This window comes from Heterodontus francisci, chromosome 19 (assembly GCF_036365525.1).
Source record: "Heterodontus francisci isolate sHetFra1 chromosome 19, sHetFra1.hap1, whole genome shotgun sequence".
Lineage (NCBI taxonomy): Eukaryota > Metazoa > Chordata > Chondrichthyes > Heterodontiformes > Heterodontidae > Heterodontus > Heterodontus francisci.
Window position 1 is genome coordinate 54,701,093 of NC_090389.1, and position 18,983 is coordinate 54,720,075.

At 40.0% G+C, this 18,983-nt stretch overlaps 1 protein-coding gene across 1 annotated transcript; it reads right to left on the reverse strand.

The window, feature by feature from the left end:
• Positions 1-2,553: 2,553 nt before the first annotated feature.
• On the reverse strand, positions 2,554-9,493 carry LOC137380388 (protein SPMIP1). The gene is made up of 3 exons (XM_068052317.1): positions 9,318-9,493; positions 6,579-7,000; positions 2,554-5,279 (listed from the first exon to the last, which is right to left on the reverse strand). The coding sequence occupies exons 2-3, from the start codon at positions 6,994-6,996 to the stop codon at positions 5,152-5,154; spliced, it is 546 nt and encodes a 181-aa protein (XP_067908418.1). The 5' UTR covers positions 6,997-7,000; positions 9,318-9,493; the 3' UTR covers positions 2,554-5,151.
• Positions 9,494-18,983: the final 9,490 nt, after the last annotated feature.

Consider the following 18,983-nt stretch of genomic DNA (forward strand, 5'->3'; position numbering starts at 1 on the left):
CCAATCCTTTCTCTAGTTACCCTCTTGCTCCTTATATATGAATAAAAGGCTTTGGGATTTTCCTTCACCCTGTTTGCTAAAGATATTTCATGACCCCTTTTCGCCCTCTTACTTCCTCGTTTCAGATTGGTCCTACATTCACAATATTCTTTCAAAGCTTCGTCTTTCTTCAGCCTCCTAGACCTTATGTATGCTTCCTTTTTCCTCTTAGCTAGTCTCACAATTTCACCTGTCATCCATGGTTCCCTCATCTTGCCATTTCTATCCCTCATTTTCACAGGAACATGTCTCTCCTGCACGCTAATCAACCTCTCTTTAAAAGCCTCCCACATATCAAATGTGGATTTACCTTCAAACAGCTGCTCCCAATCTACATTCCCCAGCTCCTGCCGAATTTTGGTATAGTTGGCCTTCCCCCAATTTAGCACTCTTCCTTTGGGACCACTCTCGTCTTTGTCCATGAGTATTCTAAAACTTATGGAATTGTGATCACTATTCCCAAAGTAGTCCCCTTCTGAAACTTCAACCACCTGGCCGGGCTCATTCCCCAACACCAGGTCCAGTATGGCCCCTTCCCGAGTTGGACTATTTACATACTGCTCTAGAAAACCCTCCTGGATGCTCCTTACAAATTCTGCTCCATCTGGACCTCTAACACTAAGTGAATCCCAGTCAATGTTGGGAAAATTAAAATCTCCTATCACCACCACCCTGTTGCTCCTACATCTTTCCATAATCTGTTTACATATTTGTACCTCTATGTTACCACACCCTTCCTATTTCTGAGTTCTGCCCATATTGCCTCACTGCTCGAGTCCTCCATAGTGCCCTCCTTCAGCACAGCTGTGATATCCTCTTTGACCAGCAATGCAACTCCTCCACCCCTTTTACCTCCCCCTCTATCCCGCCGGAAACATCGATATCCTGGGATATTTAGTTGCCAATCATGCCCTTCCCTCAACCAAGTCTCAGTAATAGCAATTACTCCAGCCACTTGCCCAGGTTCATTAGCTGAGACTAAATCTGGAATTGTGCCCCTTCTCATTAAGCTTGTTACATGCTGCAACCATTCTATGATGACACGTCTACTTTGGAACTTCCAGTTGCGAGGTCTGTGTTGGTGTGGTGAAGAGAAGGTACACTCTCAAGTTGGTGGATTGAACTACATTGAGGGGCAGAGAAGAGTATTCATTGTCAGCCCTGTTATTGGACATCGGAGTTGGGAGTCCTTGACACTGCCAATAGATGTAAAAATGATTCCATTTAACAGCAGTTAACATTCAACACAGAAAATGTACAAAAATATAAACTTTTGTTCCAATTTTGCATTCATACCACTTTTCCTTACAAGGCAATAAATATTTTTCTATTCCAGAACAGAACACAAGGCTGAAAGGATTACAGAGATGAGACAAAGATGATTGTACTTTGTTTTCTTAACATTCTTTAGAATAAAATATGTATCATTTATAAGACAACAGCACTGGATTCTTTGAAAAGGATACACATTGTTTAAGGAGTCTTTGAACACATCTTTTGGCAAACAGCGGGTGTGCTGTCAATGAATTTGTTGCATAGCAACTTGATTCCTATTGATCAATGGTTTCTAAATATATCCCTTTAACAGGCTATTTTCTCCATGGATAATGCATCAACAGGGATAGCAGTATGGGTGACCCGCAGTGCAAGCTGGCTACTAGGCACTGAAAAACAGTGATTCCCTATTTTCTCATCCCATTTTCTTTCCTCCTTGTTGGGAAGCACCTGGCATGTTCCAACTACAGCATCACTAAAATCTAGCAGTGTGTATCATGGGTATTTTATGCCTCACCATTTGTGGTACCTTGCATTGGATCTCCAACCCATCACTGAAATATATAGAATTTTATCAGAATTAAGGAAATGCAAAAGCATTGCAGCTACAGTCACCCCTTAAAACTGCAAAACACAATAAGAAAAACTCTCCTGATATTTATAGATATTTAGTAAAATTACTAAAAATTACAGCCAAGACACAGTGAAGTAATCAATTTTAAGACTTTTTGCAATTGTAAGAAGAGCAAAAAGACTGACCCAACATTCAAAAGAGATGGGGTATGAGGAAAGGCTGTAGGATTTTAAGCTTTATAGTCTAGCAAGAAACAGCTAAGAGGAGACCTGAAGGAAAGACACAGTTGATATCATGATGGGAGAGATAAATACTGGAGAAGTGTAAGAACACGGAGTTTCCATATCCCCATAAATATATGCCAAGGAACCAGATAAGCCTTGAATGACTCACCTTAACTCTTCACTAAGAAACCGTCTGGGGCTTAAGCACTAACCATGAAAGATGCCCAAGTGGTTCACCGAACCACCTTATATTAATCAGCTTGAATCGTGTTTGTGTTTATTTCACTAGCCCTCGACTTGCTAACTCCCAAATGAATGAATTAACTCTTTCTTGATGAGTCAAGGAAGAAGTCAGATGACAAGTCATGCACTGAATGATTTTCTGACCACAAAATGACAATTTAAAGTTAAACATCAAGTATACAAACAATAAATAGATATAACAAGTATAGTCAGGGTCATCTAGCAATTTGAGTAGAAAATAGTTAATGGACAGTTATTTAACATGAATCACAGAGGTTGTAAAGGCAATTCAGTGCATCACTGTAAGTCAGCACTATATTAAACACTAAATGAGACTGTTGTGCCTAACACGCACTTACTCTTAAAGAATCCATGGAATCCGATTGGTGAAAGGTATATCAATATTTTATTCACACACTAAATCATCAAAGTACAAGCTCTCACCACTTGTACAGTGTACTACCCGTCAAGACACGAGGTGATCAGTCTCAAACTTGCGGTTGCTCTTCTGTTCTGAGCCCCTGGCTCAGGGTATCTTTGAGTGTTCTTCCCCACGGTTCTTGTACCTTTCTCAGTTTCGGTCAGGGATTAAATCTGGTTTCTAAGACCTGCCCCTTTTACTTACTCATAGGGGTCCGGTATAATGACATAATGGTAATTCCTTATTTGGCTCAGTGAGAACCTGTTCAAAACATCACAGTTTCCCATTGTCAACTCTGAGTTTAGTCATATCTGGTTGTCATGACGACTCCCTATATCTGCTAAGTCCAAGGACAGTTTCTGGGATCCTCCTCAATACCTATAATCATATCTACAATTCCTCAGCTATCTGTGTGCTGTGCCCCTTTGCACTCGTCCCAATTCAACACACTGTTCATTGTTATGTTACTGGCCCCTTTGTTTTAATTAAGTTCTTATGTGTTTTTGCTATATGTGTTTTTACTGGGTCTACAAGATCATTCACAAACCACTGACCACCTCCAGGCGCGTATCCATTGTCTCTCGAGATAAGGAGGCCCAAAAAGAAAAAAAGAACAAGATCATTGCCTGCAACTTAAATTAGTGAGATAAAATTATGATTAAATCCCTAGATAGCTGACAAGTTATTAAATAGCAAGAATACAGGAAAGATTAAAGTCTTATGTCAATTACCATTCTTATGAGTGACGTGGTTGAGTCAACCTCCTTCCTTCTCTGGGATGCGGGTGTTAACTTGTGCAGCATTGAGTCGATGAACAGGGTTGTCTTTTCCACTTGGAATCTCTGTTTCAGTTACTCACTTCTGCATGCTCAATGATATCCTTAGCTGACTTAACTGTTGCTTTTCCTGATCTCAGCCATTTGTCTAGTGAAGGGACACACTTATCTGTCTGTAACTGGTTGGTGTTGCCACAATTTAACTTCTTCCTTGGATTCTCTGTCCTAATTTACAAGTACGAAGTATAATTTTTTTGCATCTGCTAGCTAGCTAGAGATTACATACAGAAATTAAAAAGAATTTTTGTCTAACTACAAAGATAATTTAAGATTAAGACTTTGCTTCTAAGACTACAGACTACAAAAACAGATACTGCTGGAAGTAAGCCAACCCCTGGGTGGCTCTTTTTGTATTCCGGCCAGCACAGACACAATGGGCCAAGTGGCCTCTTTCTGTGCTGTAAACGTCCAATGATTCTAACCCCCTTGTTACATCTTAATTTCAAAGCGAAGCTTCCTACATTCCATTGATCAATTTTAGTGACACATGTATCATAAGGTTTCATCTTCATTGCTGCCAATCACCTCCAACAAATATGGTGGCTCCTGAAGATGCCCTTGATCCACTGGAGCATGGTCTAGTGAAGCCTGAATATTCTGGGCATGGCTCAATTTTACAACCCACCTTGTCTATCTATCAAAATTACACAAATGTGAGGCATGTGTTTTCTTTATGTCTGACTAGGTGCCATTCCCTGAGTTTGTCCATAGCTTCACAGTTTCCCAACTCAGCACTAGGTGAGGCGTTAAATGTTTGACACCTCCAAGGGCTATTCTCTGGATTTATGTCTCAAATGGCTTCCTAACACTAGCAAGAAATGTCCCATTTGTATACACGAGCCTGTACAGCTTTCAGCTTAGAAGCATTATGAGCTTAAAGGTTTGTGGTTCAATTAGCTTTCAAAACTGTAACGGAGAACTTTGCGGTCCAGTCACTTCCCAGCATTCAGTTCAACCACTAACTCCATCATGTGGACTGTTTTCAAGCTAAAACTCCATAATGAACACAATTTTGGCAATTTACAAGGCATTTCCCCAAGAAATCGTGAAGGTACTCTTCAAGATAATTTACAGGATATATTGCCTACAAAGGATGAGCTTTGATGGGGTGAGCATCTCAATCTGTATTTTGTTCTTCCTTATGTAAAATTTCTATATAATTGCTATTTGTGATAATAAAAATTGTCAGTATGACCTGTTTTGTATGAAATAAATTGCTTTTAAGAGTTGTTAATCACATATAATCCACAATATAGTTTGAAAGACGTCTCCTTAAACTACATATTCCGCTGATGCTAAAAAGTGTTATATTATATAGCATCACAAGACTGTAGCATTTGTAGCACACTAAGGATGAGTGACAGATATATTAAAAAGAAACTCACAAATGCTGCAGTTTTATAATGAATTATTTCAGCAATGAAAGGCAAATCAGAAATATTGCAGAAAATGCCACAGATCAGAAGCTCTATGGGATTTAGCGAGAGAGAAAGAAGAGTGTTACTGCAAACATCATTAGAGGAGTGCTGTCCACGTCCTTTAGCTTAGCTTAGCAAGTGCGTCTGTTGCAGATTGCTTGCAGAAGACACCATTTCTTGAATAGAAAGTATCATTTAGAGTCCTCAACCGACCATGAACTGGTGACTGGAGTTCCTCTATAACATCACCTGGCCAAACAAGTTTGAAAATAAGTATTTAAATATCTTGGTGAAAATTCAACTGTATAGCTTACAATATTAGTTAATGGTAAACTTGAAAGTAACATTTTCAGATACAGATTAGTCAATTAAGCATTCCAACAAGAACCAGTTGGTTTAAAGGAATTTAGAAAAGGACTGCTCATTTAAGAAAATACTAACTCGCTGTAAAATAGACTCCTTATTGAAAAATGGTGTATCAAACACAATACCTTGCTATTATATAGCCCCTTTAACTTAGAAAAACATTCCAAAGCACTTCAGAGTGAGGGAAAAAAATGGATATAAGCCAAAGAAGGAAAGATGTGTTATGATGGTCCGTTATGTTCCTTTTGTATTAAAAAGCTGCTTTTTGTCCTTCTGTCAGTTCCCATGGTGTATATACAAGGAGCAGGGAAAGGTCAGGCTCAGTAACCAGAAAGATTGTGTATGCAAAAATATTGCACACGCTAGCATAACTTCAAAGGAATCCTAAATCTTCAGCGTTGTCATTCTGGGCATAGGCACACTGATTCTGGTCATGGGCGGGCTGCCCCTAAAGCCCATCAAGAAAAGTGACAGACCTAGTGTGTGTAACAGAGTTAGCGGTCATTTAGCGTTGCCAACCAGCTGCCTTTTACCATCCGAGGCACCCTTTGAAGCTGCCAGTTTCAGTACCGCCAATCAGAACTGGCACCGTCGTCCGTGCTGCTAAAAGTTAGTGGGCGGCTTGAGGAAACCCTAGGAGGTAAAGGGGCATTGGGAGGTACTTTACTCTCATTTGTTAACTGGAAGTATCGTGCAGTGATGGACCTGCCATGATTGAAATGTTGGTGCCGATCCAAAAAGGTGAAGCTAAACCTTTTCCAAAAGTATTGCTAATATGATTCAGTGAACATGGGGAAAAAACAAGAGTGCCTGTGAAGAATTTATTTTAAATTTGATGACAATGAAAGCAGTTATGCTCAGGAACAATTTAATCTGCTTGAAATTGCTTTTATGTTTCAGGAGGGAAAGGTAATCGCTAGCAGGAACTGATCTCAACAGGTCTCCAATTTTTTGCTACAATGACGATGTAAAAAGTAGCTAGAGAAATGTTTAGTATGAAGGAAATATTAATCCTCAAGTTAAATTCTTGAAACACATTGAATATCTTAAGATAATTAGAAGGGAAAATTACTACATTTTAAGAACTAAAAATACTATGAGATCGATTCAATTAAAGTGGTTCTATTTTAGAAGAGTTGGTCTTAGTAGGGTTTGTTGGGTCATGAATGTATTTTCACTCACCCAGTCTCCAGCCATACTCCCAGGAGGATAGAATAGGATATTGGAACTTATCCTCTGGCTGTTTTGCCTTCCTTTTTTCCAGGTACAGGTACCTGCCTTTCTGCTCTTTCGAAAAACCATCGTATAGCAAAGCTCGAATCTGAGGAGTTACTGGCCGCATCTCCTGAAGCTGCTCAGCTTTTGAAACTTCCTGAACCAGTTTCTTTCTTTCTTCCTCTTGTCTTGGAACATGAATTGCTGGAAGGGTATAATTCCTGGTAGGAAATTTGGGAACTTCACTCTGCTTCTTGGGAATAGTAGGTGGAACCCTGGAATATTTATCCCCATATTTCTCTCTCCACGCTATACGAGTATAGGCTTCTTTATCAATAAGTTCTGTCCAGCACTTCTGACTGCGAGTGTCAAACAGGTGTTTCATTTTTCTGAAATTACATTGATAAGGTAACAACTTAAATCCGGACAGAATTAGTTTGGTTTTGAATGCTGGCGTATACTGCAATGTTATAAGCAAGGCTTATATCTATCACCACAGCAACAGCCGTCATTCCGATCAACACCTTCTTTAAGAACTTACAAAGTCCCAACAAATATTTGACTCGGAAATTCCTGGAGACCTCTACTGGATGGAGGACTTTTCTATGCGAATAATTTAAGTGATTCGGAATTGAAAGCTTTGAAAAATCCTCAAGGGAGCAGAGAACTCAATTTGCAGCAATGCCAAGAACTGCTTGCTCGGTGATCTGCAGTAGAGCTAAGTGATCCTACACCAGCTGCAGTTTGCGCATTTACAGTGTCATTCCAGAACATTTTATTTTAAAGCAGCAGACTTGCAGTGGCATCATTAATTAACCAATTAATTATCAAGATTCATTTACAAATCTATTGGATTACAATTTCGAATGTCTTTTTAATATCAAACTCCGAAAACCTTTGAGGATCAAAGAGGTAATATTTTATATATAGAGCAAGTTACGCTGTTTCCAAGAATACGAATGTCCCCAGCATCCTTCCCATAAGAAATGATTAAATTCACAATTCCAGAGCTCAAGTTCAAGCATCATAAAGGATTCATGTTAAAATGGATTTAACCAGCACATGAATTACTTTTTCTTCGCTATAGTAGCGAAAGCCATAATTTCCGTACAGAATGTAGGCTGCGATGGTAGCAAACTCAAGAGCATAAGGTAATACAGACAACAGGTAATGCTTTTAACCACTACTACATTCTTTCATGCCAGTGTAGGTCTTGCGCTATTTCACATTAGTTTGGGCCTTACCTTCTCATCTGTAAATCATCTAACATCTTCCAGACCTCCAAAAGCATAGTTTTAAGGATTGGTAATCTGGGATCTGAATTTCAGTTTATGTTGTATGAGATTGGGCACATCATATCACCAGTGGCTGCTACATTCGCGCCCTCAGTTATACAGGCCATAAGCACTAAAGGCCTGCTCAGGTTAGAAAAAAAAATCCGACCCGAACCGGACGGAACCACATTGGACCTGAGCCAGACCCGGCCCACGTCCTTCCATTTTTTCCCATGCCCAACCTAACCAGACCCGAGCCCGACCTGACCACCGGAATGTTCACTTTACCTACCTTCCCATTCCGAATTTGCAGGAAGCTGCAGCATGGGCACGATGACACCATAGAGTCACTCACTCATTCATTGCACAAACTCAGAGGTTCCCTCCTTGACGTCCCAGACTCCCAGCTGAGGTAGGCATTTCAACTTTTGACACTTACCAGCAGAGCAAAATGCAATACTTACTGTGCGTATCAGACCCGGACCCGACCCGACCTGGACCCAGACCGACCCGAGCCCGAAAGCCGGACCCGACCAGTCGTCAGGTCCTGTCGGGTTCGAGTCGGTTAGCAGGCCTTTAACTCCCCTGCTTTTCACCATAGCCCTGCAATTTTTTTTCTCTTCAGATAATTAACTAGTTCCCTTTTGAAGGCCTTGATTGAATGTACCTCCACCACAGTCTCAGTCAGTGCATTCCAGATCCTAACCACTGGCTGCATAAAAAATGTTTTTCCTCATGTCACCATTGCTTCCTTTGCCAATCGCCTTAAATCAGTGACCTCTGGTTCTGGATCCTTCCGCCAACAGGAGCAGTTTCTCCTTATCTACTCTGTCCAGACCTCTCATGATTTTGAGCACCACTATCAAATCTCCTCTTAATTGTTTCTTCTCCAAGGAGAAGAGACCCAACTTCTCCAACCTATCCACATAACTGAAGTTCCTCATCCCTGAAACCATTCTCGTGAATCTTTTCTGCACCTTCTCTAATGCTTTAACATCCTTCCAAAAGTGTGATGCCCAGAATTGGAAATAAAGAGGATCCTTGGGACAGATTCAGGTCTATCAAAGATAATTGGAGATAAATCTGTATCCTTTTCAGCTTATCAGTTGTCTAGAAAGACATGCACTAGTACTATCCTTAATAATGCACACTCACAGCTAAGACAGAGATGCTCACATAGGTCAAATACAACTGCCAAGTACATTAAATGCATAGATAAGCACTGCACAAAAACAAATTTACAACAGGTATATGTAAATAAGTTAGATACTATATTGCACTGACACGGTTTTAAAACTGATTTAGGGTAATAAATAGCTATTACTCAATAATTTAACAATTAGATTAGCAGTTTAAGCAAGTCCAGTCAATTTAGATTCCTTCTAGCACCAGCAGTGGCAATGTACACAATGCTGATATAGAATACAAGTACCTCAGTTTGACTCTTCTTTGGCCTCCTTGTCTCGAGACACAATGGGTAAGTGCCTGGAGGTGGTCAGTGGTTTGTGGAGCAGCGCCTTGAGTGGCTATAAAGGCCAATTCTAGAGTGACAGACTCTTCCACAGGTGCTGCAGAAAAATTTGTTTGTCGGGGCTGTTACACAGTTGGCTCTCCCCTTGCGCTTCTGTCTTTCTTCCTGCCAACTGCTAAGTCTCTTCGACTCACCACACTTTAGCCCCGCCTTTATGGCTGCCCGCCAGCTCTGGCGAATGCTGGCAACTGACTCCCACGACTTGTGATCAATGTCACAGGACTTCATGTCGCGTTTGCAGACGTCTTTATAGCGGAGACATGGACGGCCAGTGGGTCTGATACCAGTGGCGAGCTCGCTGTACAATGTGCCTTTGGGGATCCTGCCATCTTCCATGCGACTCACATGGCCAAGTACCTCAGTTTGACTAACTACTCCATAATCAAGATATTTTAGTTGGCCAGCAGATGGCGCTCTTACACCACCACAAAAATGGTGACTTAGTATGCAAAACATAAATTGCTGTAATGCCATTATAGCTACACAAATAACCGTAAACTCTGGGTTGCTTTCTACTCGACTCCTTTGTTCATCTCCTTTGGGATCCCTCATCCCAGTTCATATTGGCTGTCACACAGAACAAACGTTATGTCAAATATAATGAAAGACGTCAGTTTTAATCCAGGATCGGAAACTTATCGTATCTGGTGCTCAATATATTATCGCCATTGTCCATATTATCGATAGCTGGGATTTGACCATGATATTATACTGGTACTGGTAGTGAACAAATTGTTGGAGCTGCGAGCTGACAAGTCCCCAGGTCCTAATGGACTTCATCCTAGGATCTTAAAAGAAGTGGCTAGTGAGATAGTTGATGCATTAATTTTAATTTTCCAAAATTCCATAGATTTGGGGAAGGTTCCTTTAGATTGGAAAATAGTGACTAACTCCTTTATTCAAAAAGGGAGGGAGACAGAAAGCAAGAAACTACAGTCCAGTTAGCTCAACATCTGTCTTAGGGAAAATGTTAGAAGCTATTATCAAAGATGTTATAGCAGGGCACTTAGAAAAATTCAAGGTAAATCAGGCAGAGTCAACATGGTTTTGTGAAAGGGAAATCATGTTTAACCAATTTATTGGAGTTCTTTGAGGGAGTTACATGAGCTGTGGATGAAGGGGAACTGGTGAATGTATTGTACCTAGATTTCCAGAAGGCATTTGATAAGGTGCCACATCAAAGGTTATTGTAGAAAATAAAAGCTCATGGCGTAGGGGGTAATGTATTGGCATGGATAACAGGAAGCAGTAGGCATTAATGGGTCATTTTCTGGTTGGCAAGATGTAACAAGTGGTGTGCTACAGGGATCTGTGCTGGGGCCTCAACTTTTTACAATTTATGTAAATGACTTAGATGAAGGGACCAAAGGTATGGTTGTTAAATTTGCTGATGACACAAAGATAGGCAGGAATGTAACTTGTGAAGAGGACATAAGGAGGCTACAAAGGGATATAGATGGGTTAAGTGAGTGGGCAAAGACCTGGCAAATGGAGTATAATGTGGGAAAGTGTGAAATTGTCAACTTTGGCAGGAAGAATAAAAAATCATATCTAACTGGTGAGAGATTGCAGAGCTCTGAGCTGCAAAGAGATCTGGGTGTCCTAGTGCATGAATTGCAAAAGGTTAGTATGCAGGTACAGCACGTAATTAGGAAAGCTAATAGAATGTTGTTGTTTATCGCTAGGGGAATTGAATACAAAAGTAGGGAGGTTATGCGTCAGCTATACAAGGCATTGATCAGACCACATCTGGAGTACTGTGTATTGTACTGGACTCCTTATTTAAGGAAGGATGTAAATGCGTTGGAGGCAGTACAGAGAAGGTTTACTAGACTAATAGCTGGAATGGGCAGGCTGTCTTATGAGGAAAGATTGGACAGGCTAGGCTTGTATCCACTGGAATTTAGAACAGTAAGAGACAACTTGATTGAAACATATAAGATCCTGAGGGGTCTTGACAGGGTGGATGTAGAAAGGATGTTACCCCTTGTGGAAGATTCTAGAACTAGGGATCACTGTTTAGAAATAAGGTGTCGCCCATTTAAGACAGAGATGAGGAGAAACTTTTTCTCTGAGGATCGAGAGTTTTTGGAATTCTCTTCCTCAAAAGGAAGTGGAAGCAGAGTCTTTGAATATTTTTAAGGCAGAGGTAGATAGATTCTTGATAAGCAAGGGGGTGGATGGTTATCGGAGGTAGGTGAAAACATGGAGTAATCAGTTCAGCCATGAACATATCAAATGGCAGAGCAGGCTCGAGGGGTTCGAGTGGCCTACTCCTGCTCCTAATTCATATGTTCGTATATCAAGGTAAACTACTAATATAAATTGTACCCCATACTGGGAAATGCAAGGTAATCATACTGTTTCTCAGCACATCATATGCGACTACCTTTGAGAGGAATATCAGATAACAAAATGGAGCAAGAGAAAAAAAAATTGTTAATACAAACCTGGTCACATTCTTATAAAATGCTTTGAGCTGTACGGACTCCAATAATTTAATGAGTTTCATGTAGTTACTTGTACTGTTTAACTTAACTTCATTAAAAAAGGTTTGCTACAAATGTCAAATAATTCAAAAAATATGAAACAAGATAGTTATGAACAAACTTGGAGCAAGTGCATAATCTTTTGCGCAAGGGTTTTGAAAAGTAAATATCAGTGATGTTGCTGTAATGCTACCTCATATATATTCATAAAAATACATAACCTATACAGAGTGAAGTACCTGAAAGATACAACTTTTAATTGTCTTCCTTAATTGGATTCCATATCCATGTCTAACTCTGAAAAGTCTGTAGCCCTGATGTGCTCCTTTCACATAACTTAAAACATATCAAAGAGATGAGTTTTGGTATAATTTTAGCTGCTTTGTTTTCTCTCTCCTCCTGTAAATGGTGATTTATGGAGTATAGTTCTGTACGAGATAACATCTCAGCCGTGTTGACATGTGACCGATCTTTATGCTGAACTTAAGTGGCGAGTGTCTGCAGCCCCTTCAACCATGATGAATGCTGCAGCAAACCTGGTCCTGTCCTCACCCAATGTACTTATACAGACACATTCTTCAACAGGGAACACTAGATCCTGATCAAAAAGCAGGAATCCTAGCTTAGCCAAAAATACTGAAGCACTTCTGTTCTGGATGAGATTAGGTAAGGTAGCCATTTGTGGATTGAATCCAGGACCTCACTGGCTTCTGTGGATTAGCATCACAGCATGTAGTGTATTTACACAGCTTTTAGTTTATATATTGAAGTTGTTACTCCCATAAATGCTCCTGTTGGCAAAAGATGTAAGCAGATAGTCAGTTTACATATACCAATATGATGTGCTATGCTGAAAGCTCAGGTTTATTTTGGCAGTGGACTGATGCTGCAGGGCATTAGTGTACAGGAAAATTACTTTAAGAACTAACTAGCAGACTTGCATTATTGTACTAAATGCTAGTTTCCTTACATTTATATAACCATCAATATCTCCATGACACTGGCTATCAGAGCGGACATCACTTTTGACTCGGACCACAATTTACATGTACAGCAAGTGCAGATGGTATTAATATCTTGATTTTACCACATTCTCTCACTTCAGGCACGAAGGCAAGGAAAAAGCAGAGGCAAGTGATGTTATAGATGTGGTAGCAGGCAGGAGATGGAGGAGATATGTGATTGGAAGGTCAAATAGGATAATAAGGTTGCAAACTATCTGGTTCAGCCTTTGTGGCACAGTTGGTGGTGAGGGTACAGAGCTTATGGCAGGGTCCAAAAATAATGGCTTTGATCTTCCCAATCTTTAGCTGGTGGATACTGTAGCTCATTCAAGACTGAATTTCAGCCAAGCATTCTGACAGCAGAGGCATTGAAGGGGACAAGAAACAGACTGAAGTAGAGCTTTTTTTCCCAACAGTGTTTATGTGGAAACTGACTCCTTCTTTCCACATATGAAGTGGGGCAGCATAGAATGACGAACTGCCCAGGATCGATCCCTGGGGAACTCCAGAGGCAATCGTGCAGGATGTGGAAGGGGGGTGGGGGGGGGGGGGGGTGTGTGTGAAGAGAATAATTGCCAGAGATGATGTTACAATTGGAAGACAAGAGTAGAACCAAGCAAGGACAGACCCACCAAACTGGACAATGGAGAAGCAGCATTGAGGAAAATATGATCAAACATTAAAGACTGGAGATAAGTCAAGGAAGGATAATGTACTGTATTAGGATGGTGTTCATCATTTGCATTAGAGCCCATTTTGATGCTACGGAAGCATTATCAAACAGGATTGGATGGATTCAAACAGGGTGTGGGAAGCTAGCCGCCAATCTGGGAGACCACAACATATTCAAGAACTTTGGCAAGGAAAGGACGTTAGACATAGGGCAGTTGCTTGCAATGACAGAGCAAGAGCTTTGAGATCAGTGTTAACGGCAGCTTTGAAAAAGAGGGAACAGTGCCTGAGGAAAGGGAAATATTTACAATGACATCATTGCTACAGCAACTGGGGACATATGGTAGGCCAGAGTTGGAAGAATGGAGATTATAAATAGGAGTGTGGAACTGGAAGTTGCAGATATAGGATGGAGCAAAACTGAAGATACGTGAATGGAGATGTGATTTTACACAGCTAGTGAAAATATATATTAACATTCTTAAATTTGCATGTGGTTCCTGACTACAAAACTTCATGTTTTTGTCACACTTCTACATTAACTTCCTTCATAATAAATTTGTGCCACATTTTTATTGGAAACTGCTGTGTAAATAGTACCACCACTAGTAGGAACATGTAATATCACATCCCAGTTTTGTATCTCCCAGCTCCACAGCCAGGACTGCAGAGAAACTATGAAGTCACCAACTCAGCTTTTCAAACTCCCCTAAGTTTTGCTATTCAATTGTAAAATTTATATAAATGACAGATAACTGTAAAATGAGAACTGAATTGCATCTGTGTGCCCTGTTTTAAGTTGGTACTGGTTCCAAAACCAAGTGCACTTATTTATCATTCATTAGCTGAAGATGTGTTATTTTGTATACAACACACAAATTAGGTTTTTCTTTTGTTCCTATTTGGAGAGATGGCTTGTCATCGCATAACAATAAATAGACAGCACAAGTAAAGCAGCTGTCAGTGAGGAGCAACTGGTGAGAGAGATCTCCCAGGTGCTGCAACAATGGATAGCTGACAGAGGCGTCAAGTTACACAAAATTCTCAACCTTAAAAAGGAATGTGGCTATTTGCAGGGAAATAAGGTACCTTAAATTTTAGTACAATAAATTCATTTTTGTGGGTGCAATGGTACAAAGCATCTAAAATACAATGCAGTTGGTTTATTTTTTGGTATCTAAACTCAAGGCAAGATACACAGCCAAGCTAAAGCATGTGATGACTGGAACGAATGCCAAATGAAAGCTTCTGGCACTGATATTGATCCTGACTAGAACATTGACCCATGTATTCCACACCAGTGTTGTGGTATTTTGTGAAATCTTACAGTCATGATCCTCTGGGTTTGGGTGGAGATAAATTGCATCACTATGAATATCTTCCCATGGCCCTCAACCAATGAGGTGGTGGTTTGTGCAGAACAGCATATTGTCTCATTTTGTTTAGTGGCTGATGTCAAGAGACTGGAATGCTGTTGATGAAAGGTTTTAATGTGTGGCATGCTGCAGGTCGCTGTGCACTGATCCATACTCAAGTAAACTACCCTGTTGCTAGAAAACGGTCAGTGCTGCTTCAAAAGAAAAACACGAAGGAAGTTGCAATTGAATACTATTGCCAAGATAGTGGAAATGGAATTATGATGACTATTAAGTCAACTTCCCTCAGGGCAGTGCAGGATTAACAAGCACTCCCATTTTCTTTTAAAATTGCCTTTTATAGTACATTATATGCTTATAAAACAAGCATTAAAATTGCAACCAGCAGAGTGCAGCATTGTCACTCAGGTCAACAAACTGCATTACCCCTTGAGCAGTAACAGTGCCTAGAGGGGCATTTTGGGGTCATTGTTGAGAATTCACACTAAGCTGGGAGATTTATGTACATTCATTTGAGATACAAAATGAAATTTTTTCCATGACCTGTGGTAACCTATTAGAACTTTCACCTTAGATGGCATTGGCTTTTAATAATTTCTAAAGATGACAGCAACAATTTGTATTAGTTGACTAAGAATAAGCAAATTGTGGAAGGCAGTCAACTGTAATGGAAGATTTATCATTTTGCACTGTTACAGAATAGTTACAGTTCTGGAATTTCATTTTTTTTTTCTCAAATTGACCAAGTGGTTCATCTTTAAAATTGACACGTTAAAACTACTGAATATAAAAAAGATTGCATCTTAAACTTGCACCAATTTATTCACTTCAATTAACAACTGGAAGAAAATATCGTTACAACCGAGGCAGGAGTGCACTCTCTCTTCTAGTTCCACTTCTCCACAGGTAACATATTTAAATGTTTACCCAGTTATCAATACAGCCAATCATATACTCTATTCTGGGATAAAAAATACCAAGCAGATTTCTTTTAACAAAATCAGATTATGAAACAAGACTTGACTAGTAACAAAGCCAAGCATTAACAGATTGAAATGAAAGTTCCCTTTTGAAATTCCCCAATTACTTACACACAAGAAAAACCTCATTCTTTCTGCAGATGTCGGTTACAAAAAAAGTACCAAAAAAAAACAAAACAACTTTGGCCAAATACTTGCTAATTCTTGATTAATAAAAGATATGGAAGAATGTCAGTTGTCCCTTTTTTGGTCTGGTGTCTGCATATATGGAGGCAGGTCACTGGGATAGTTTCAGAAGCAGTCTGTTCTGGAGATGTTGAGAATTATTCCAGTAGACTTCTAGGAGAAATGTGGCATCAGCATTTCTTGCCAGCATACACTTGAATGAAGATTTTTTTCAGCTTCTCAGCAGCTGTGCTGTACCAAGGATTTTAGCTGTCCCACACTGGAGCTTTGCAGGATTTCTTCAAAGAGGTAGAGGAGGTGGTGAGCTGGATGGTTTCTTTGTTTTTCCTGGCAGGAAAACACCAACAGTCTTCACACAGTTCACACCCAACCAATAACTGAAAACAATGTCCAAACCCCAGAGAATCGACTCCTGACCTCCATAAACCTTGACACGTGGCTTCTCCAACCATTTTACCCCAGGTCACCACAGGTTCTGTTGTTTACTGAGCCCTAAGCACATGACTTCCAGCACAGGTGGTTTTCAAACATTAAATGTCTTTTTGGTGAACTTGGTAAAATAAAATCCATGGATTCTTTTCCATTTGAACAAAAGTCCTCAAAAAAACTTTTTTTTTAAAAAATGGAAGAACTTTCGTAATGTACCAATGTCTTCAAGAGTTTGCAATCGGTGTCTTTTTTTTGTTCAAATATCATTGAACATTTGCCCAGTTGTGACTGAACATGTAACTTTGAAAACTCTTCCATTTGTAATCTCCCAAATAATATGGATAATGAATATTGCTGTGATTGTTTTGCAGCTGCAAAGTCTAGTAGTTTTTTTAAACATCTTGTGTCAAGTGATTCCAGCAGTTCAGATCAACTACTTGGAATAGGGCATGCAATCTGGAAAGAAATCAGCTTTATTGAGGAAAACATTGATCCTTCAATTGCTAAAATGCTATTTCCTTGTGCTAAACACCTTCTTTCAACAGTTCTTGACACAAAAATGCCAACTTAATATGCATGCTTTTTAAATACAACTTACTGAATTAGTGTTGCTTTAATAGGAGTTGGAAGGCAACTTAATTAAATACTAAATAGTGATGTTCAGCATAACCTTCCATCCCAATACAGTGGAAGCCACAGTTGTAATAGGAATCACTAACAAAAACATACCACTGTATGTTGCAGCCACATATTCCAAGTACTCTGGGTTTGCCATTGCAGGCAGTCATATTGCCTTGAAGACAACCTGAAGAGTTCATCCTGGTCAGGTACTTACAAATTGTTTGGATGCTTTTGGTAGCAGGCAAAAGAAAAAAAAAAAGAGGACTTTCCAAAAGATGGTAACACTATGCCTCCAACAAGTTAAAGTATTTTTTAAAAAAGAATAAGTCAGATAAAAAATTAGCAACTTTTTGGCCTTGAAACAGATTGGCATTAAAAAAAAGAGAAATGCTATGGGTGAATACTCAAGTGCAGCTTTCCCAGATCCCCATGTGCACTGTCAAATTGTTTCATACTGAATCCAAGGTGTGTGGTGTTCCAGAGGTAGACCCTATGCTACACCACACACTCTCCAGTATACAATAGGAAATGAATTCATCTACACAAATTTTCTGATCAATCACAACCTCAATACAAATATGTGCAAACATTTGACTGATACAATGACAGCCTGACTAAATTCTTGACTTAACTTCTAAAACCTCCAAGGCCTCACTCCAGCCTATCCAAGGAACTTCCATCAATTCATACCTCACTTGTATCAGTCCACTGCTCATTCTGTTCTCTTGACTCCAATACTAGTTGCCAACACATGGAACTCTCAAACCCCATCTCATCTCCTCCTCTCCTTTTCATAAGCCTTCTAAAGATTTTTCTTTTCACTTACTCACTCCTCTAATTCAACCTGATCTTCTGTACCTACTCCCTGCCTCTTTCCAATGGGCAAAGCAAGTTATTGTAAATATATATGGAAGGAACTGTTACAAACTAAGCTGGTGGGCATTGAAGTTAAACATCTGAACTCCCTCCCTTTTTCAATTGGTGACAGAAACCACACCTACCAAAAAAATGGGACATAGTCATATGGAACATTTTTGAACTGTTACTGGACTTGAAATAACTTGTTTAAAAAGACCACAGTGGCTGAAAACATGGCACATTTACTTTCTAAAAGACAGTTGCCTGGAGATGATAATGGAAGTGCCTCCCTGATTCAATTAGCCAGATGGATTTTTGATCAAGACATTGAATGTGTAAGAGCCAGCATTCCGCACCCCCACCCCCTACTGAGAGTGTCTGCCAAGCTTGGGGGAAATCCACAAACCTCAGAGAGGTTGTTACAAATAAGAAGCTAGTCACATGACTAACTTGCTGGCCAACTTGGAGTTGTTTGAATTGTGCTCACAGAAGAGATTTGGAAAGAGGCTGCAATTTGAAAACAGCGAAGGAAGGTCTCTCCTGGTCTCGCTCTCTCTCACGCAGAGTTCCAGGGACCCACGGAAGTAACTCAAGCCTCAAGACAGCAGACCATCGAAACAAGTGTGAAAGTGTGCACTGAGCCCCAATGAGAACTGCAAGACTTAAGTCTTTTACCCACCCTCCTCCCCAGCACCAGATTGAGAGGCTGGCGGCTGCTGATCTCTGCTTGTTCCAGGTCCCGTTTACCGGGTGGAGGCACCCCTCCACCACCTTTGTTCGGCGGAGAGTTTCATCTGTTGACTTTTTTTAATTAAAATAAAACCACCCAGATTGTATATAACAAAGACTTTACATCAAACCCAAAGCCAGTAACTGACCTCCAGCTATTACTTCAAACCTTTTCTCCTTTGATCCTTTCTCCTTTTCTGTCTCTATTTGCATGTGTTTATCA

What these genes read in the sequence shown, in the direction of transcription:
- LOC137380388 (XM_068052317.1), bottom strand. Translation starts at nt 6,996, where the DNA reads ATGAAACACCTGTTTGACACTCGCAGTCAGAAGTGCTGGACAGAACTT. An exon ending in GGAGTATGGCTGGAGACTGG is followed by an intron (nt 5,280 to 6,578) that starts GTGAGTGAAAAT and finishes TTGTTTGGCCAG; the next exon opens with GTGATGTTATAGAGGAACTC.